The sequence below is a fragment of the Alnus glutinosa genome, chromosome 11 (assembly GCF_958979055.1).
Source record: "Alnus glutinosa chromosome 11, dhAlnGlut1.1, whole genome shotgun sequence".
NCBI lineage: Eukaryota > Viridiplantae > Streptophyta > Magnoliopsida > Fagales > Betulaceae > Alnus > Alnus glutinosa.
The window spans coordinates 6,550,321-6,573,654 of record NC_084896.1 but is presented as its reverse complement, the minus strand read 5'-3'; the positions used below and the strand labels follow the sequence as shown (position 1 = coordinate 6,573,654).

Genomic DNA, 23,334 nt, shown 5'->3' with positions numbered 1-23,334 from the left:
GGTACATTCACACAAGAGGAAAAGAACCTTATCAAACATCCATCTTCTTCTTCTTCTGCACGTCTAACCTCCCTCTAACCGACTTCACCGACTTTTACCGTCTTCGATTAACCAGTGACGGTAACGGTCAAAATATGAGATATCGGCACTTTGTCGGTGAAATTACCGATTTCACCGACAAATTCGGGACCGTAGGCGGAAAACCCTCTACCGTCACCGATTCCCCCGATACCCACCTCTAGCTAGAAGCATGTTGGTAACCGAGCCCTCCAGTAGTCTCTCAATTCCCTTAAGCAATTGGGCTAATAGTAACTGATTGATAAACTCAAGCAAGGATGTGAAAATCGAATTACTCCATCCACCCATACACTTCAAATTATATAGATGTACAATAGCACTCAGTTTGCTATGTCTTGTTTTCTCATGTAGTAGCTTATCTGCATCTTTAAGCAAGTTATAGAATTTTCTCGAACTCTTCTCGATCCTCGATGTCTTCTTCAACTACTTCTATTGCTTCAGCTTGCACTTCCTTTTGATACCTATAGTGGTTTGCTAGAACATCATGCATGCCGAAAACATCATGCAGAATAGCATCCATTGTTCTAGACTCGTTAGGTATTGAGGCTGTATCAACGTCTGCCGACCGACTCGAATTGGAGCCTTCCACTTGCGGTTCTCTATTAAGTACAGGAGCCCTAATCTTTTCTCCATGCCATACCCAGTCAGTGTTACCAGTCAAAATTTCACTTCCCACTGTCAAATGGTTAGATACTTCCTGTTGTCGTAGTGTTTTGTTCAAGCAACACTTGTTACATGGGCACACAATGAACTCTTTAGTTCTAGACTTGCTAAATTTCAAATCTCACAAACGCCTTAACCCCATCAATATACTCCTTCGAACCTCTCTACTTTGTCATCAAACTCTTGTCCATAGCATGACTACATTTTAAATGCACAACACGTATTCGTAAAGATGATTTGATATCATATCATATTATCACAATTTAAGTACTTAGGCTTATCGGTAGACATATGATAATTGACAATATATTATAGCTTATTGTTATTAAAAAAAATATTGGATAAATTAAATGGTTATACCATGCATGATTATAATTTTCTAAAGACTATAAACCCTAAACCATAAACATTAAACCCTAGAACCCTAAACCCAAACCCCAAACTCTAAACCCTAAAACACTAAAGTCAAACCCCAAACCCTAAACCACAAAAACAAAACCGTAAACCCTAAACAATAATGTTCTTAAAAATATTGAAAAAATTAAATGGCTATGACATGCATGAATTTTCATTAATTGTCAACATAATTTTTTAAGGACTTAGGTTTATTTGTAAGGTAAACATCAACTTGGGTATGACTATTCTTATGCACACATAATAACTAGTTAGAACATATATACTAACATATTAAAGTAAACTAAGTAACATTGTTAGTGTTACAAACTTAATATATGTTATCATAACTAACATTAATACCTTATCGTATATGCTGGTTAATATTCATATGTATATATGTATATTGACCATTTATTTATTCATTCTAACTTAAGAATCCGGCTTATGTGTTGTACTTTAAAAGTACATAACAATTGCTGTAATTTGATCAAAGGTTAGGATTGTTTTAGTATTTTTGGTTAAATACTTTATTGGTACCTGAGTTTTAAGCCATTTTAAATTTAGTACGTGAGTTTTATTTTGTATCACAGGTGGTACCTGAATTAGGGGTAAAAACTCAGTTGGTACCTCTGTTAGAGGTTGACATGAGGCACTATATAAAAATAAATAAATAAAAAATCTTTAAAAATTAATTAAAAATAGTAAAATTGACAAAAAAAAAAAAAAAAAAAAAAACTAGAAGGAGGTTGGTTGAGCCACCCCCTTGGCCGGTCTGGGGTGCCCGAACCACCCCCATGGGCCACGGGGGTGGTTCGGCCACCCCCAAGGGCCAAAACCCAGCAATTTTTTTTTCCTGCCATGGGGTGGTTCGACCACTGATGAGTGCCAAAAAGTGTATATTTGGACCCCTTAATTTACATTAGTTAAACCTTTAGCTTTATTATTTTATGATGTTTTGGTTAGTTTTTGTGTTTTTGCAGGACATTAAGAGAAAAATGGTAATTTTCAAGTGAAAATACATACAAAGCTGAAAATTCAGAATTGCTGGGAAGTCGATCGATTGAATCTCAAGTCGATCGATCGAAATTGTCCGAAGTCGATCGATCGATTATAAATACCATTCTTGTCTCATTTTTGAGGAGAGGAGGCCGCTTGGAAGCGCCCTAGGCGCCGTTCTCACTATAGTTTAGGGCTTTTGGGTTGATTTTGACCTAGAACTTTAATTATTTGTAAGTTTTTTTGATTTTTAATGCATTCTTGTTGTTTATTTATGCTTTATTTAGTTATGTGTAGCTGAAATCTCATCTAGGGGTGAGGATGAAACCTCACCATTGAAGAGAAACTGAGTTTCGATACTTGTTTATGCTATTTGAGTTTATGGATTTTGATTTCTCATTATTCTACTTCGATTATTGAGATTATTGTTGGATATCTCTTGTGATTTACAGATACAAGTGATGATTTGATATGGTTTCATTAAATTGATGGCTTGGGTTTTCATTTATCAAAATGTTGGATATTCGTTGTGTTTTATTCCATTGATACATTTGATGATTTAGTCAAAACTAGATATCTTTTGTGATTTGTGCAAGTATGGATTCATCGAATGATTTAAACAACTTTTGAAGCAAAGTAGGGCATATCTAAGTTTTGCATGTGAAAACTTCAAATATGTGTGATGAGCATGAGAATAGATTGCTATGATTTGGTGAGTATTGATTCCAAAACCCTAGATCCCTTTATTTTTATTAATTTTGTTTATGTTTCTTTTGTTAAAAATCTCTAAATTTGGAACTAGGTTAAAATAGAATTAGTTTAAATAGAGATTAATTTTTGCAACACAATTTCCTGTGGGATCGACCTCGCACTTGCATAACACTATATTGCAAAACGATTCGTGCATTTGCGAGTATTATAATTTGCACAATTGAGCCACCCCCTTGGCTGGTCTGGGGTGCCCAAACCACCCCCATGGGCCACGGGGGTGGTTCGGCCACCCCCAAGGGCCAAAACCCAACAATTTTTTTTTTCCTGCCATGGGGTGGTCGAATCACCCCAGACCGGCCAAGGGGGCGACCCGTCTTCTTTTTTTTTTTTTTTTTTTTTCAATTTTTTTTTTTTTAAAAATTTTATTATTTTATTATTTTTAATTAATTTTTAAAGATCTTTAGTTTTTAGTTTTATTTTTTTTTATATAGTGCCACTTGTCAACCTCAGTAATTGACACGTAGCAAGCGGTTAAAAAATTTGGACGAAAAATCTAACAGAGGTACCAACTGAGTTTTTACTCCTAACTCAGGTACCACCTATAATACAAAATAAAACTCAGGTACTAAATTTAAAATGGCTTAAAACTCAGGTACCAATAGGTTATCTAACCCTAGAATTTTACTAAAACAAACTTTTTGTGTCCTTGTTGTTTGACGCCGTTAAGGACGGTAGCAATCTTTTGCTCTCTCACGTCTCTCCCCCTTTCCTCTCTCTCTCTCTCTCTCTCTCTCTCTCTCTCTTTGTCAAATTTTCTTCCTATGAGATACTGGGATCTTCTGCTATCTAACGCCTCTCCCCCTTTGCATAACGACCAATCAGAAGAAGAAATTTGAGGTTTTTGTCTCTCTTCCTTTCGTCTCTCTCTGTCTCTCTCACACACACACACACAAATATGCCTCTCCCTTTCTCGTCACTGTCTCTCTCTCTCTCTCTCTCTCAAATTTTCTTCTTATGAGATACTAGGTTCTGAAATGGATTGAGATTAAATTGATAATTTATGGTTTTTGTTATACCCATTAGTTGGTTTAATTGAAATTTGGTAAATCCTAGAAATTGAAATTGATTGGTTGAAGTTTGACAAGATTCTAGGTTAAAGGAAGCTTGATTGTAATTTCTGATTGGTCAAAGGATTAGTGTCTTGGAATTTTTCCACATGACAAAGACTTCAAATTTATTTTATTTCTATTTAATTGCTTTACAAAAAGAAAAAAGAAAAAAGAAAAAAAAAGTGTACAAATTTGGGATTAAGAGATGAAATTGCAGCAAAATATTTGTTGATTAATGTTCTTTTCTACAATGACTGTTTGTTTAAGATTTTGCTCATCAGAAACTTTGGAGCTGAAAAATCATGTCTTCTTTTAAGATTTGATGTAAGCCCTTTTATCAGGTGCGTTAATTAAAATGTTTTTTGTTCATATATTTGAATTTGCTTTACTTAATGCTTACATACATGTCCGATATTCTTATTCCTTTGCTTTTATTTTGCCTAAACTTTTATCTTTCGATCAGTTTGTTTCTTAGTGATCATATGATATTTGAAAAACTTTTGAAAATTGTGATTGAAAGCGACTTTTGAAATTTGTGAATTATCTATATATATATAAGACTAAATTATAATAAATAAAAAATCCGCATATATTGGGGGATATAAGCTAGTAAAGATTATGTAGATATTAGACTCGTTATTAGTTACTTTTGAATCCGCTCTCGCTCCTTTTTTATTATTCATTTATTTCAATGTTTATTAGTTTATTTTTTAGAACAGAGGCCAGGAAGCAAAGGGCATGTACCAAAAGAAATTAGAAGTGATATTTCAAACACACCGTATTACGTACCTTAGATACCAGAAAAGAGAAGAATATAAGAGTACATAAGCAGCCATTTTATTTCATTATAATTATATATTGCCACGATGTTACAACAAGGGAAACATGTCAAACTTATTCAAACCATCAATTGGTTCATTTTGGCTACTACATATATATAGTTCTCTAAGTACTGAATTTTTTCTGAAGAGACATAACCACATTCTTGTCCAATTGGAAGGCCTTGACGAGAACATCCGGATTAATAGGAGGATTGGATCCAAAAACATTATTTGCTATAGTGATGGCCCCAGGATTCTGGCTACTAAAACTGGCAAAAGCAACAGCATTGGTCTTTCCTACATTAATCTGGAAATGAATGAGACCAAATGGGAAGATAAATAAGTCTCCCGGATTTAGAATTTTGGCGAAAAGGCGGTTATCTGGGCTGGATGAGACAAAGCCAGCTAACAGAGTACCCTCTACGACTAAGAAAATTTCTGTGGCACGAGGATGAGTATGGGGTGGATTTACGCCGTATGGTGCAATGTCTACACGAGCTAAGGATATACCTAGTGTATTGAGGCCAAATAATTGGTCCACACCCACACCAGTGACAGCCAACCCAAGTTGATTTTCAGTGCTTCCAGGAATGTTTAGTCCCGGAAAGAAGAAATCATTGGGAGTGACAAGCTTTGGGTCCTTGCAGAACTTTCCATTCACAAATACTGCACAGAAAAAAGTTAGTTAATGTCACGCAAGATACTAGCAAAATTACGTTGATATGTAGATGCCATAGATGAGAGAAAAGAATGGAGATGCATCAAATGACTTCAAAAGAACATAATAATAATAACAAGAAGATGAAGAATGTGTGCATACCACCATCGAGGGAACTGTTAGTTGAAACGCAAAAGTCTTGCAGAGGAGAAGGGTCAAAGGCAGAGGCAAGGGAGCATGCCAAAGCCGTGAGTGCCAAAGCTACAAGGTAATTAGGAACCCCTTTCATCCTTATCTGTGGTTACGATCTCTTGCTTCTGTATTCGGTGAGTTGTTGGTTATGTGAGGAGTGAGAGATGTTGCGCTAATGGGAACATGTCTATTTATTGCCGGGAGTCAATGAACCAGTCTATGTTTTTCACTAGATGGAACCTAGCTTGTAAGACTTTGTAAGTTATCCATTTAGATTTTTATTTAGCGGGTGAATTAACCGGCCATTATTGGACCTCTTAAAACGTAATTTGCACATAATAGAAATGCAGCCAAATCCGACCACTTCAATTGATGGAGTAGTTCTAACGTTACTTTGCTCCAATCCGCAGAAACCTTAAAGTGATTAATTGTATGTACAGAAAATGACATGCCTGAAGCGCCTCTCTTATGCATGTGTAGTTGACCACATATTAAGCTGAAATATTTGAAATACCACGAAATGTTCCAAGTCGAATGATTTGATCTTTTCTTATTAAGCTTATAGATCTTCTTTTGCTGTTCAAGAAAAGCTTTCCAAGATAACGAGTATTATATATGTACCATGCCAAGGCAAATATGTCATATTTTTCAATTCTCTATAGATGTGAAAATAAGAATAAAACAAAATAAAGATAATTAAACAAGTAATCATAAAAGAACATAAGATTTTGTGGTTCACAACTAAGAGCTACGTCCACAAAGTTGTAGCAGATTTTACTATGATGGAGAATATATCTCTATTCAGAGACTTTTATAATCCAGAGACGTTGATTAAACTATTCAACTCTTAAACTCCTCTATAGAAAACTTAGAAAAGATCTCTTAGTGTTTTCACAATTTTTCCATAACAACAGAGTCTCATTTCAGTCTTTAAATAAAAAAATCAGAGTTTTCGGGCGGTGGTGTCTAGACTCCCCTAGGGTTCCGGAACTTGATACCCCACATGTCCGAACACGTACACCATCACACAGTCCAGACATGCACCAAAAAAGTCACTTCCTGAAACTCATGTTCAGACAGAATATATTGTCTGTCCATACGCCCCAAAATTAATCCAATATCTCTAGAGTTCTTGTCCGAACAGGTTGTGCTGCCCGTCCAGACAGTCTCCATACCACAACATATTCATATCTACTCCTGTCTGTTTTTTTCTCTCCCAGTTATGGTTTATCAGGATTTGAAAGGTTTGTAGGTATTTGGGGGAAATAAATTCATGCAATTTAATTTTAAAATGCAGCAATTAGGCCCCTAATTCAAGTTCTACTTGCCATATGCCCTCTCCGATCAACTCATACACACCACGCAGCGTCCAATGTGCATTTATTCCATCCAAATTTATTGAAAATGACCAAATTACTTCATGGTATTGAAAAAAAATATTAAAATTAAAATAAAAAATAAGAGAAAAGCCATAGACACCACCCCTTGTATAAATTATCTCTATTCTACGCATACCTACACACATCCTTTATTCCCACTCTCCTTTCCTTATTTTGGGTTTTGTTTGCACTCTCTTAACTCGAGAATAAAGAATCTCAAATTCTGATACATGTATTGCTTGATGACGTGGATGAGATTGGCAATATTTGATGTACTATACATTTTCGACGTAAAGTCGAGCTAATGCTATAAATTATACTCATGTTTTATTACTATCTTACTATATTGATATAGTATTACCAATTTATTATTGAACTTCTTTTTATTATTATTTAACTATAGATTATCTAAGTGTGGATTGAAGTGTTATGTTAACATCGTAGGATAGTGGTGGAGATGAGGGTATAGTATGTATAATTACTTTTTTGAAAATTCTAACTTTTATTTACTGTTGGTACAGTTGACCGCACACCGTTACTTCAGCTGAGAATATCTATAAAATCCTCTTCGGACCCAAAAACATGAAACAGTTGCAATGTTTTTAAATTCAGAATACCCAAAAACATTTTCAACTATATATATATATATGAGCAGCAAATTCACTTTGCTTCAGTTGACCCTGTCCTTGTTAGAAATATTTAACATATTATTTAAACTAACATGCGTAGCGAAAATAAATAAAACGGATCTAAGCTTACCTCTAGCCATATTTGCTCAAGCGTTTTTCCGATCCATCTGAAGAACAAGGAAAATTATCTGAGGGATCTTCTAACCTATGTCTATGACTAAATTGCCGTACTGATGGTGTACACAGGCTATTAATTTATAGGCTAGGTCAGGGACCCTCAAATATGGTAAATATCGTATTGTTCTTCCTATCAAGAAACAATATTATTAATTAATTTTAAATCAATTAAACGATTCTATTACGGTAATTTAAATTAATAGAAATTATCATAACTATAATACCGTATATTATATTTATAATAAATATAACAAACACCGTATATGTGGCATATAGGCCATATATGGAGATAATATCTTACATTCTCCCACTTGGCCTTTATGACACATGACCTTATGGTATTAGGTTCTTTAATTTGGCCAATTTCTTATGGAATCCTCCAACTCAGATAAAAAATGTTTCACACGAATCATGGCGGTAAAACTATTATAAAATTAGGACGTCCCTTCCATGTATCACAATGTAAAACACTTTTTACATGAGTACCTTATGAATAATCAAGCTTTATGAATGAACTTCCTATAAGTCATTCGGGTCCAATTTTATTTATCCTCATGAATAAAATAACAAATGTGTACAAAATATTTATTATAATAACTTTATGTCTATAGACCAAAAAGAGACAAACCAATTTAACCAAGCAAAAATGAATTAATGAGTTTCATATACTCCGCATGACATTATACTTTCTTTACCGGTAAACTTTAAGTCATGGGATCCGTAATCATTAATTCAGTACTTATATGCTCAATAGACCATTTTATGTCTTTAATGTTATCTCTCGTACTGAGATACTTTATGTCGATTTACTTCTGCTTCTACTCTTTATTCTAATAAAGAAGATTATAGTAGAATTACCGCAGAGTATCTTTATGGTCTAACTGTAAAATCGATAATACTGAGACTTTCAACAAAATGTCTCATCCATCATGCCTGTGTACTAAATTCATAGCACACGAGAATTTTAGCTTTCTTGGTAGACGTAGCAACTATAGTCTGCATACTGCATCTCTAGGATATATCCCTCAATAAAAAAGATATATACCCTAAAGAAAACTTTCTACTATCTACACAATCAGCAAAACTCAAATCTGAACAACTAACCACCTCCAAATAGAAAGTGTATCTTTATGTTAAGTTGTACTTCTTGGTTCCTTGCGTATACTGCAATACTTTATTTGCAAAACTTTATTGACCCAGTATTCTTACTGTTAGTCCAATGGTTAAGTCTAGTGCAAGCCTATGCTTTTCTTAGGTTGCATAATGCAAATGCTTACAAAAGACTTTTCATCAACCCTTGTTCCAATATATTTTGGGACAATAATTTGTCCATCTTAGTTGCTACTGAAGGTGCAAAAATCCTTCATTCTAAATCTTCCCAAAACCTTTTCAATGTAAGCCTTCCGAGACAATGTTAATATTCTTTATGTCTCTATGAATCTCTATATCAAAAGACATAAAAGGTTTTACCCAAATCCTTCATTTCAAAGTTTTGTGAAATGAACTTTATGTAGCAAACCTAAATCACCACTTGCAAAAATAATATCTACATATAGGACTAGAAAGATTACTGCACTCCCACTGACCTTGGGACATATATACTAATTTACAAGGTTTTCAATAAACAATGAAGCAATAACCTTGTAAAAAGTATATCACCGATGAGAGATCTGTCACAGCCCATAAACTTCTTTAGTTTGCAAGCTTTCTGACTGTTATTTATAAAACCTTTTGATTGTTTCATGTAAACCTCTTACTTGAGATCCTTATTCAGGAAAGTTGTTCTCACATCCATTTGATGTAGCTCTACGTCAAAATGAGCTACTAATGCTATGATTATCTTGATAAACCATCTTAAACACTGGAGAGAATGTTTCATGATAATCAATGCCTTCTTTATGAGTAAAACCATTGGCTACAAGTCTAGCTTGACTTTTGAGCCATGGATTTATCTCTTACTTTATGGCATTGAACCACAATGTGGAGTTATCTCCACTCATAGTATGTGAAACCAATTTTAGATCATTTTTATGTCCAACATCAACATCAGACTCTATGAGGTATACAACATAATCACTAAGAATTGTTAATCTTCTTATTCTATAGGATTTTCTTAATTCTACTTCCTCTGCATTTTGCAAAGTCTAAGTAGATTCAAACTGAACCTATTCTACATAAGTTGACAATTCTAAGATTGATTGTAGCTCAAGGTAATCAATTTGATTTTCCATAAGTACAATCAAACATCTTTCATATGAAGGAGCCTCAGTCAATTCTCGTGTTTCCTCTAAGTAAAACCTCTGAATATAAACACTCCCACTAGGTTCAACATCCTCTAGAAATTTTACAACCAACAACTTTATGATTATATGAAGGATAATAAAACCTAAAACCCTTTCAAGTTTACTAGATAGCCTATAAAAGATCCGTTGGTTGTCCTTGAATCTAATTTCCTTAGGCGAGGATTATAATTCCCCTCTTTAGCAAGGCAACCTCATACGTGCAAATAATTTAAACTTGGCTTCCATTTATTTCATAAAAGGTGTCTTAAGGACAACCTTAAATGGAATCGTGTTTAACATATACACAATGGTCTTTAAAGCTTTATTCTATAAGGGTAATAACAGATTAGTATTACTAATCATTTCCCTTTTGTGTGTACTTACCATAATACTCTATGCCTATATCAGATCTTATGATCTTCATGTTGTTTCTCTTCTTCTTCCTTATAGGTATTATTTAGAAGATAGAGATAAATAAACCTTATATGGCCATCACTAAAAGAGATAAAAATATCTTTGACCATTTAGGCAATGAGTATGAAAAGGTTAACACCTTTCAATGTACATAATCTCAAAAATCTCAAAAGGCTCTCTTTGGCACCTTTAGTAGTCTTGTTGGTATGCTTTCCCTTATGCAGTCCACACAAGTACCAAAGTCAGTAAATTACCGACTTTTATTTTCTGTATGGAGATATATTTTAATCTCCAAAGCCATAACAAGAGCATTTTTAAATTCTCAAAGACTCTACTTTACGTCAACACCAGTATGCAAAAATAAACAAATAATTTTGTTTCAAAAAGTTGGGACGTAGGTCAATTTTAAATTGACTTTAAATAAACCCCCAACTAATATTCCACCCAAAATAAGAAAAATTTCAAGTTTAAAATAAAATTGAAATTTTTAACAAACTAAACTAGAAAATAAATTTCTAAATGATTATGGAATATAAAACATTTTTTAGGTCAAAATAATAACTGAATTTTAAAATTAACCTATAGATCCCAACAATCTGCAATTATAAAAACACGTATTCTGCATTTGTTGACTATGTGGATTGTCAAACTATAATCAATCCACAACAAATTTGAATGAGTCACTAAAAGAGATTCACGACATACTAGATATGTGAGATTAGCTTTATTTTAAGTCATTTATCATACTTTATGCAATCTTTCTTTATATGCCATTAATTTTTCTTATTACAGGAGAAATAGGTATCTTGATTACCATAATACTTTATTGGCACCTTATTCTCATGCTTTAACTGATGGACATGATTGCATTTATTGGTCTTTCCCTTAACATGAGTAACCATGTGACCACTTTATGGATTCTCTCATTTTCTTGAGCATACATGGTCAGAAGTTACTTTACTGACCATTTATCCTTATGTATGTCTCAAGATAAAATCTCATATTTAGAAGAGAGAATTCAAAAAAAGAAATAGACCACTAATGACTCAAAATCTCAATCTTTAGGGACTTAAACTAAGCTATAATATCTTTCATTCCCATAATGGGATTAGAAACACTCAAATGAAAAAGCATATTAATCTTTTTCCAGTCAGAAAAATATTACCATAATGTATTGGAATATAAAACTACCAAAAGGTAGAATAACATGAATAGCTGCAATCACCAAGAATATTAAAATAATATTACTTTAATGCTATCAAGTAACTTTATTTTAAATTAGCCAATGCCAATTTAAATAGTAAATTACAACCTAACTGTGAGCAAAGGTTGCATTACGCATGAAATTTACTCTTTATTAATAAGACTAAAGTAAATTTAAATATTAATAAATAAAATTCTCCGTACCTGTGGGCAACCGAGAGAAATTCTACTTTTAATACTAAATTTGTTATCTTATTCTAACTAAGTCATAAAAATAAAAACTTCCCTATGGGGATAAGTAATTAAATTTATGAATTAATTACAAGACGATATTAATTTTTCTATATGAAGTTCATGTGTATGATCTTTATACAATTATTATAAAATCGAGATGCTGTGGCACTCCCAAAATCATAATAATCATGCTATAATTCATGAACATCTAATAAAATTCTTTATGATGTTCATGCGTGTAATCCTGATGTAATTATCATAAAAAAATAGGATGCTGTGGCTCTCCCAAAATTATTATAATAATTACGTGTGTGTAATCCTAATGCAATTATCATTAAAAAATTAGGATGCTGTGGCTCTCCCAAAATTATTATGATAATTGTGACTTCATTAACATCTAACAACTTTATAGATGCCCACAAATGGCCCCAAGAATATAACAAACCAATACCTAAATGGGGTAAACAGCATTTTTCAATGTGCAACTAGGTGAGTTCCCAGGAAAGTGAGGGGGGTCACATGGACACACTTAAATCTCAAGACTTTCCTAACCAGAACTTTTCTAGACATTGCATTCTTGGATATTACTGTAAACACACTAACATATATGGTATTGTTAATTATTCTTAGGTCTAAGCATCAAACAATTTATATTTAAACAATATAAATTCAACAATTAAAAAATATATTCTTCAATTCATGTATTAAAGAAACAATCATTTTAATACATAGTATTGTAAATAATAAAATGAATAAAATCTTAATAAGAAAACATAAAACCAAGAATAGCTGAATGGTTTGAAGTTTGTCACTTTATGGACATGAAGGTCCCGAGTTTTAACCCCATATGAGCCCAACCTTCACTTTTAATTCTTGATGGGCTACTGAAATGGGTTGCTGTATTGGGGTCAACCCACCTAATCGAGTTGGGTATCTGTATTGGGCTGACCAAAATAAATCAGCCCACTCTATGGTAGGGCCGATTGATTTTCTGGATTAGGCTGACCTGAATGGGTCAACCCACTTAACAACCGGGTGGGCTAATAGGGCTAAAACCTTACCTGGTTCCCAATCAAACTCGGATTCCTAAATGGGTCAAAACCATTTTTACTCGAAATTGAATAAACCCTAACCCGTTAACCCTAAAATGACCCGGAAACACCTTAACTTCAACCTGAAAAACTCCTAACCCTAGCCGCCGCCCTTCACCTTCCTCATGCCCCGCCGCCGCCCGTCATAGTGACGGATCCTCATGTAGCGGCCCCTGCTCAGCACCAACGGCAACCCAGAGAGGTCGCCGTTTAACCTGAAACCAGGCGGCCCGTAAAGGCCGCCTATCCCGATGATGAGACGCGGAACGACGCCGGTCACGGAAAAGGCCAGCTTCTTCTGCATGCGGCGAAGTCGACGAATCATCGGTGCTGAGGAAATCGGCTGATTGGCCAGGGGCGACTAGGTGAATTTCTCGGCAGTGGGCTTGCGGTTCTACAGATTTTTGGGTTAGTGCACAGTAGATCTCATGGTGTCTCCAGTAGGTCTAGCAAATACATTATGGAAAAAATACCCATATCAAATATCACGGCAAGGATCTATTTCGTAAACCAATATGCTTTTCAACCAGACGTGAACATCAATAAATGTAATTACAAATAAATTATGTTCACAAAAAAAATATTGAATTCAACAAAAAACTTAATACTGACTACTGAGAAATACATGAAAGTACCCATATCGTAGTTCAAGAATCCATATCATAATATACCATGAATAGAAAATATCCATATGTTATACATGAACAAATTATGTTCACAAAAATACTGGATTGAACAAAAATATGTTCACAAAACTATGTTTAACAGCCGTATGTGAACAATAAAAATAGATTATGTTTACAAAAATTATGGATTCAACAAAACTTAATGCTAAGCAAAATAGCATAGAAGTTGCTCTGATACCACATGTAAGAAATATTTAACATATTATTTAAACTAACATGCGCAGCAGAAATAAATAAAACGGATCTAGGCTTACCTCTAGCCATATTTGTTCAAGCGTTTTCCCGATCCATCTGAAGAACAAGAAAAAGTTATTTGAGGGATCTTTTAACCTATGCCTATGACTGAATTGTCGTACTGATGGTATACACAGTCTATTAATTTATAGGCTAGGTCAGGGATCCTCAAATATGGTAAATATCGTATTGTTCCTCCCATCAAGGAAACAATATTATTAATTGATTTTAAATCAATTAAACGATTCCATTACGGTAATCTAAATTAATAGAAATTATCGTCACCATAATACCGTATATTATATTTATAATAAATATAACAAATACCGTATATGTGGCATATAGGCCATATATGGAGATAATATCTTCAAGTCCTAACCGGTGGAATCTGTGCCATTCAAAATATTAATCTGAAATATTTGAAATAGCACGAAATGTTCCAAGTCAAATGACTTGATCTTTTCTTATTAAGCTTATAGATCTTCTTTTGCTCTTCAAGAAAAAGCTTTCCTAGATAACGAGTATATATGTACCATGCCAAGGCAAATATGTCATATTTTTCAGTTCTCTATAGATGTGAAAATAAGAATAAAACAAAATAAAGATAATTAAACAAATCATAAAAGAACATAAGAGTTCGTGGTTCACAACTAAGAGCTACATCCACAAAGTTGTAACAGATTTTACTATGATGGAGAATATATCTCTATTTAGAGACTTTTACATTCCAGAGACATTGATTAAACTATTCAACTCTTAAACTCCTCTATAGAAAACCTAGAGAAGATCTCTCAGTGTTTTCACAATTTTTTTCCATAACAACATAGTCTCATTTCAGTCTTTAAATTAAAAAAAAAAAAAAAAAAAAAAAAAAACCAGAGTTTTCGGGCAGTGGTGTCTGGACTCCCCTAGGGTTCCGTAACTTGATACCCCACATGTCCGGACACGTACACCATCGCACAGTCCAGACATGCACCAAAAAAGTCACTTCCTGAAACTCATGTTCAGACATAATATATTGTCTGTCCGTACGCCCCAAATTAATCCAGCATCTCTAGAGTTCTTGTCCGAACAGTTTGTGCTGCCCGTCCGGACAGTCTCCATACCACAACATATTCATATCTACTCCTTTCTGTTTTTTTCTCTTCCAGTTATGGTTTATCAGGATTTGAATGGTTTGTAGGTATTTGGGGGAAATAAATTCATGCAATTTAATTTTAAAATGCAGCAATCAGGCCCCTAATTCAAGTTCTAGTTGCCATATGCCCTCTCCGATCAACTCATACACACCACGCAGCGTCCAATGTGCATTTATTCCATCCAAAATTATTGAAAATGACCAAATTACTTCATAGTATTGAAAAAAATATATTAAAATTAAAATAAAAAATAAAAGAAACGCCATAGACACCACCCCTTGTATAAATTATCTCTATTCTACGCATACCTACACACATCCTTTATTCCCACTCTCCTTTCCTTATTTTGGGTTTTGTTTGCACTCTCTTAACTCGAGAATAAGGAATCTCAAATTCTGAAACATATTTTGGTTGATGACGTGGATGAGATTGGCAATATTTGATGTTCTATACTTTTTCGACGTGAAATCGAGCTAATGCTATATGATATACTCACGTCCTATTACCATCTTACTATATTGATATAGTATTACCAATTTATTATTGAACTTCTTATTATTATTATTATTTAACAATAGATTATCTAAGTATAGATTGACAGTGTTATGTTAACATCAAAGGATAGTGGTGGAGATGAGGGTGTAGTATGTATTATTACTCTTTTGAAAATTCTACCTTTTATTTATTCTTGGTACAGAAGACATTGTGATGCCTAAGTTAGTATAGTGTTTTTGAACGAAGCTAGTAGGCAAGAGAACGCTATGAAAAAAAATGTGCATACCTCGTTGTAGGGTTTGTTGCCTTCACTTATAGGACCGTCATTCTTAAGGCAAGTTGGTTTGATATGTCAAGCATCGGAGGTGAAAGGTCCGTTATGGAAGGTAGCTAATATATTATCATGAATGGCGTCCCTAGAGGGGTGCTTCTACAGATTCTTTTCTTATGAAGCCAAGTTTAAATATGTAAGACCTTAACTGAAGGGATTCTCAAAATACCTTTCATTTTATGATCCTTTCTTCTAAGGTCCCTAAACCATTGGTCGGACAATCTTCGAGGGGTAAGGGACTATATATATTGGACTCTAAGTGGGCCTTTAAAAGGTCCGAAGAAGATTTTACTGGTAAACGTACAGTATCACTATTTACCATAACATAGACTTTTCAATTAAGGTTACCTAACGTAGGTTTAGCATGAAACAGTAGAATTGTTTTTAAATTCAGAATACCCAAAGACATATTCTACTATATATATATATATATATATATATATATATATATATATATATATATATATGAGCAGCAAATTAACTTCACTTCGGTGCTTCGTAAACAATAAGTGCGATTTTAAACTAAATCGCAGAACATAAATCGTTTGGGAACTACGTGTTTAAAAATTACAATTTGAAAACTCAGAAAATCTACCTTTTCAAATCACAGGTGAAATGATACGCGCTTTTTTAAAAATGCATAGTGTTAAAAGATTAATTTGCAATTTTAAAAACTAAACTGAAATTTTGGCAAACGTTTAACTGTACTTTTGAAAATAACTTTTTTAAATTACAGATTTTAAAATTATTATTTTAAATCAAATTTTTTAAAATCGCAAACTCAAACTAACCTCCATCAACTGTGAGCGGCAACTTGACTCTTGTGCCACAAACATTCATCGGGTATAGAACGTAGAAGACAATTTTAAGGTTGGTTGAACAGATAGAATATGAATAGCCTTTAATGTTGTAAATTAAACACGACAGCAATTTTATTACCATTTTTCAAATCTAAGTTTTTCTATTCTTGCGTTCAAGCCAGCCACCAAATCAGTCCTTAGATTCTTCGTCACATGGACGCAGACACATGCACGTTGGGTAATAAATAGCCGCCAATAAGGGGGGCCTTATGAGTTTTCTTAAAAAATAAAATAAAATAACAAAGTCGGGGATGCCGGATGTCCACATAGATCGAGATCCACCACAATTAAGTTGATCGAAAATTTTGAATATTTTAGAAAAGATTATGTCACACGGCATTTCTAAGAAAAATGAGTAGATGGTAAAGGTGCGAGTTTGCTAGAAAGGAAGAGAATAAGAGATAAGATGGAGTTTTGGAGTTCGCTAAAGATCAGTTACGTGACAGCATCTGAATTGGACAGATGAGAGGTGTGATCTAGCTGGCTTCTAAAAAGGTTTGCCCAAACGTTGTGTTTTGACTAGCTTAGGGTTATGCGTTTTATTCACAAGCTATAATCGTTTTTTGTCTTTATTAGTAGGTGTCATTTTATGTCTTTTGGGGTTGTGATTTGTAAGGGACCTATATAAAGTTTCAAGAGTGGTTTTAGTAAGTATTTTTGGAATTGTTGAATTGTGTTTGGTTGAAGGTTGGCATCCTCGAATGTGCCTGAATTTGTTTCTCTCAGATTTATCAATCTATCTTAGTAATTTTCATCAAATTTCATCCGAAATTTCGGAATAGATAAATCCCATACCTTGCTTTATAAAAAAATTTAAATAGCCTAATTGCAGTGAATTCTCGTCGTCTTCGCGTTTAGGGCACCCAACTCGAAAAACTTCTTCTAGAGAGCGCAAAAATAATCGCTTTCTCGCCTAGACTGCCTAATTTGGTGGCCGAAATTGGCTATTGACCCTTCCAAAAGCACAACCAAACGGGCTCGTAAGAGCCAATATACCATTGAATATAGTACTGACCAATTAACCTGATTCTCACCTCGAACGGCTGAGAATTGATGATCCTTACGAGGGAACACCCCAAAGTTAAACAGTGACAGCAATTTGGATAACAGGTGTGAGGCTAATTCATACTATAAAAGCCCAGAACCGGATGTGAGCCTTTGGAACGTACATAAGGCCACAATAAAATGTAGATAAACTTCAGAAAAAATTATATAAATACAAATAAACAAGACGATCAATTAAAACAAATATAATAAATACATAATGATATCACAAAATATATATATATATATATATATAAAATTATAAAATTCTCTTCAACATTGTTAATTAACATTCACAAAAGTGTCAATTATCGTTCAACAACAAAAGTAAACAAATTAAGGATGTTATACAAGATTTCCACGTATCCATAAATATAATAATAAATACATGATGATATCTCTTCAATAAGTCCTTTTAAAAAATCCGTACAATTTTAAACCTCTAATGACTACCATCATAATGAAAATCTCTTAAGGAACAGAGTAAATTAACCAAATCTAGTTTGAAATTTCTAGTTTAGACCGCAATTATGAAATAGCTCAATAAACCAAATATACAGTTATCAAATTAATCACCACATATATTATTACCACAATCAAAATAAGCAAGAAAATGAAAAAAACACAAATTTGATGAAGAAGTTGAAATCTGTTTGAAGAAACGATCTTCAAAAACTAAATCCACTTCGGGAGACAACCAAGTCCTAAGCCATCCTCTATAGAAGACTTATGTTAGAGATTTTTTTTTTATTATTATTATTATTTACAAAACTTTTATAAACGTTGTTGGGAATAATCCCACTCGGCCCGGCCCACGCCAGGAGCTACAAGCCTTTTAGCCCACCTTCGCTCATGTAGAGATATGGGCCCAAGGCCCACCGGATATGAGTCAACAAGGATGAGTATTTGGGAGCCTAGCATGGTATTATCCCGAGGCTAAGACAGCGGACCAGGAGTCTATTATACGCGGTCCCATATATTCTGGAATAGCGCGTCGTCCCTTAAAATTCGGGATTGACATTAATCTCAGATTTGTTTCTATGAATCTCGCCTTGAAACTATTAAGGAAAGAGTCCCAGGTTAGAAGGTGAGTGATTCCTAGCTAAGGTCTGATTTCGGCGATGCTCCTAGGTACAAAAAAGAGACAAAACCCTAAGGTTGTGAAGGTACTGATCATTTAACCTATAAATAGGCCGAAACCTCATGTAAGAAAAAGATACTACTATTATTCTACTTGTGCATATTATACACTCAAACACTGACTTAGGCATCGAAGGAAAGAACGCCGGCCAACCCCCGGCGTATTCTCTTTACCTTGTTTGTCCTCGCAGCAATTGGAAGGCGAAGTCATCGTAAAGGAGTAAGCTGTCACGGCCATACCGGAAACTGTACCAACAAATGTGAAGATCCAATCTCGTAACCTCGGTAAAAAACGCATTCACCTCCTACTGTAGTGGCTACAGACTATTCTGTGATTTGGAAGGCTAAGAAAAAACTAGGTAAAGTTTGATTTGTTTGGGTTAAAGAACAAGATAATGCTTATATAGAGAGGAGGGAAAAAAAAAAAAAAAAAAAAAAAAAAAATTAGGTCAAAGTCGATGGGAATTGAGATAGCTGGCGGCTCGGGTCAGTTGACCGAGTCAGAAGCTCAGTTGATCAAGCACTAGGGTTTCACAATCTTGAAAGCACTCTGCACTATCTTGGTCAACCAAGCTTAAACTGACCCACTCAAGTTTTAATATGGAACAAGGATGCATCAGCTCGGTAAACCAAGGCATCATCTGAGTATATGGGATTTTGTACTGAAGTTGGATGTGCATCATCTAGGTCAATCAATCATCGACTGAGCTCTTCCTAACTTCAATTCTTGATGCTTTTTCAACCACATTTTCGTCCCAACTCAAACCTAAACCTAATGCTTACAAAAAAAAAAAAAAAAAAAACATATTTTGCACTAAATATGTCAACACTAAAAACCTACTAAACTCCCATTTGGGAATTCTACCCCAAAACTATAAAACAATTATAACTAAAAAAAAAAATGAATTACAAATCAACCCTATCAAACATCTAAAGTAGTATTAGTTTGAATTCATCGACTACGCATTGAGTGACTCTTTTGAGTTTTAGTATGGTACAAGGATGCATCACCTTCGTCGACTGAGTGTCTCAAAATTTTGTATTGGACTTGGATGCATCATCTTGGTCGATCGAGCATCAACTGTGCTACTCCCAACTTCAATTCTTAATACTTCTCCACCCATAGTTTAATCCCGACTCAACCCTAAACCTAATTCTTACAACAAATTAAACATGTTTTGATACTGAATTTACCAACACTAAAAGCCTAACATTGTTCCTCAAACATTAAACCAAGTCCAATAACATATATTCTATATGAATGTCTGATGTAGACCAAGTTGTGTGTTTGACTAATGATGAAATCAGCAAAAGGCAATGGCATCTTAATGAAGTCCAAGCTCTTCCAAAAATACCTTCTGGATGAGCATAAGTAGCAGTTCCAGAGAGTCTTGATCAAAATGTTGGCACATCAGCATTCAAAGGGCATGTCCAAAACTGAGACCAGTTAGGACCCAAGGCATTCATTCGGTTCCACGGTCACACCCCGTTCGGCCAAGTATTAAGTTTGAGATGTCTGGTTGGAAGACTAGTCAGAGATTGTCCGACCAAAAGCATTGGTAGAGTTTCATTTTGTTCCTCGTTCGAAGGGGTTAGTAGTCCCATTTCAACAAGATCACGATTTGGTTTTTTTGTTGGTTTATTTTAATTAGCTCACTATGTCTTGACAAAAACACCTCCATATCTGGAACTTTTATATTAGAGACTTCCATAATAGGGATACCGAAATTCCAAAGGATTCTAGAAGAATATTGCAGAATATATTTTTCAATATGGAAAGGAGTGATCAGAACAAGAATTTGCACAATATATCACTAAGAAGGAAATATCCTTGTGAATGAAAGAATCTGGAAGATTTACAACTCAGGAAATCAATTTTCCCTATAGACCGTCTGGACGCCTAGTTACCAAGGTCCGAACACCCAAGTCAGAAATTCAGTGTCCAATCAAGGTTCGAACGCTATAGCAGACAGTGGAGTCAGTAGCTCATGGTCCATATGACGGTCCGGACAGCCCAATAGACGCTGAAGTCAATAACTTCCTGTCAGCAAGGAGTCTGAACGATTATGCGGTAACTGCGGAAGGAGAATCTACTTTATGCAACCGTTCGGACGCTAGGGTTTTCAGGTTTGGACGCGCTTCAGTATTTTATGAAGTCTCAGCTGTAGGTCAGGACGCCGTCTTTGCAAATCCGAGTTTGAGTAGAATTATGATTTCTATAGCCTATTTAAAGAGGCTTATAGGCTGTGTATATGTAAGAATTCAATATAGAATTCTCTTTGTGCTAAGAAAGGGTGTTTAGGCAGATATTGTTAGATTTGCTAACACTCTTAGAGTATTTGTGTGATTTGATAAACTATTTGAAGTCTAGCTTAGAGAGGAGCTCTAAACTAAAGGAGTCTATTGAAGAACTCTTCAGACAAGAGGTCTAGTGGAGAGGCGTTCACGTATAAATATGTGTCAGAGTTAAAGGTACGACTACTACATTAGGGGTATGCGAGTATGACTGCTTTGTAACTAGTTTTTTCTTTAGAACAGTGGATTTTCTGGGTTTGGCTGCCCCATATGGGTTTTTCGCTTTAGTACAAAGAGTTTCCACTTTGTCACCAAAATATCTTTGTTATTTATTTTCTGCATTTTATATTTCAGTTGATTAGTTGATCACACACACACATACATATGAGTCTTTATGTTTCAGTTTTATTTTGGGTGTTACTAGGGTAAGGACTTTATTTTCTATGTAAACCTAATAAGGACAGCTTAGGGCACAACTTATGTGTATTTTTCATTAGTTTTCAATAGGAAACTCCCTAAGGTTGAGTTTTCTCTTATTTTATCTCAATTCCTTGACTGGTTCTTCATTTTGGAAATAGTTGTGAAACTTGTACTTGTTTGGCTTTGTGATCCACCACACCTTGCACTGCATTAGTTAGTATTAGAGCCCACGTTTCTTTCCTGCTATGGCGCAAAGAGGCAACATGTGAGGACCAACTGATGGCATGTTTGCAACGCGTGGAAGAACAATTTGATCAATTTGAGATAATGGGCACACAAATTGGAGCATTAACTGAGCAATTTGCTATCAAGGGTGATCCTAATAGACGTCATTGTCAGCCAAATTCGCATTTCTTGGGATTGGGGTGTAATTTATGTGCTATCAGACCAAATGTTAGTTAAATTATATTTATATTCTCAAAAAGTCAGAGAGCATATCTACATCATTCATATTAATCGATTGACAAAAAAAAAAAATATTTTCATATCGCTGCGTGTTTTGGTGATGATATTGATATCAAACGTTTAACTACCTGAAAACTCAAAAACGTTAAGCAACCCATGACTCGCCAATTAGGGTCTGTTTGGGTTTATGATTTCAAAAAGTGACATTTAAAATTGCAATTTTATAATGTACGATTTGAAAAGTGATTTTTAAAAATGCAACTAAGCGTTTGGCAAACTCACAATTTAGCCTTTAAAATCACAGGTTAACTTTTAAAATTCTGCGTTTTTTAACAAAAACTAATTTCCTACTATTTGAATGATTAGGCTTTGGGTGCTGTAAAAAAGCTACGGCATATGTGCGATAGTTTTTTCAATGGTAAAGATATAGTTTTAAGTGTTTTATAAAAATGAGAGAAAGAATGAAGTTAGATCTTAAGCAATGAAAAAATTGCAGCAGCTATGTTGTTGTTTTTGTTACAACACCTAAGCCAAATCTAGATTTGAAAAGGTAAATTTTTGTCTTTTTAAATTCGTAATTTTTTAAAAACGTAATTCCCAAACGATTCATTTTCTACAATTTGGTTTAAAATCGTACTTTTTTATTTACGAAATTGCAATCTTAAACACATAATCTTTTTGTTTTTTTTTTTTTGAACAAATAGAACCGGTTCATTCATTGAGGAAAAAACGACCTTACAGAGAAGATCTAAGGAATCCTGAGTTAAATACGTTTGAACCCTTTTGTGGTTTAACTCCTTTTCTTTTTTTTTTTTTTCTTTTTTTTTTGCTCAATGTAGTTCATTTTGTATCGTAGATGGTACCTCATTTATGGCTAAAGATGGAGATGGTACTTCCATTCAACTTTCGCTTAAAAATTGAAGGAAGCCCATGTCAACACCTCTAAGAAGCTGACATGCGTCTTATACCTAATAAAAAATTAAAAAATATTGAAAATAATAAAAACTTAAAAATAAAAGCTTTAAAAATTAAAAAAATAAAAATAAAAATAGATGGGTTGCCTGAGCCATGCACCTCCTTGGCCGGTCTGGAGGTAGTTGAACCACCCCATGGCCCTTGGAAGTGGTTCGGCCAACCCCAAAGAGTAAAATTGGGGTGGCTGAAACCACGTCCGTTTGGCCTAGGGGTGGGT

General features: G+C 34.3%; 1 protein-coding gene and 1 long non-coding RNA gene across 2 annotated transcripts in view; one reads left to right on the top strand and one right to left on the bottom strand.

Moving 5' to 3' along the window:
- The window catches only part of LOC133882176 (uncharacterized), a 44,487-nt gene that overhangs the window by 6,081 nt on the left and 15,072 nt on the right, over positions 1-23,334 (top strand). The gene's annotated exons all lie outside the window — the stretch shown is intronic.
- On the bottom strand, positions 4,775-5,771 carry LOC133882546 (germin-like protein subfamily 1 member 11). The gene is made up of 2 exons (XM_062321744.1): positions 5,595-5,771; positions 4,775-5,440 (listed from the first exon to the last, which is right to left on the bottom strand). Exons 1-2 carry the CDS (start codon positions 5,719-5,721, stop codon positions 4,899-4,901), a joined length of 669 nt encoding a protein of 222 aa, XP_062177728.1. The 5' UTR covers positions 5,722-5,771; the 3' UTR covers positions 4,775-4,898.

Coding starts and splice junctions, on each gene's coding strand:
- LOC133882546 (XM_062321744.1), bottom strand. CDS start 5,721: ATGAAAGGGGTTCCTAATTACCTTGTAGCTTTGGCACTCACGGCTTTG. Junction 5,441..5,594: donor TAACAGTTCCCTCGATGGTG/GTATGCACACAT, acceptor TTTTCTGTGCAG/TATTTGTGAATGGAAAGTTC.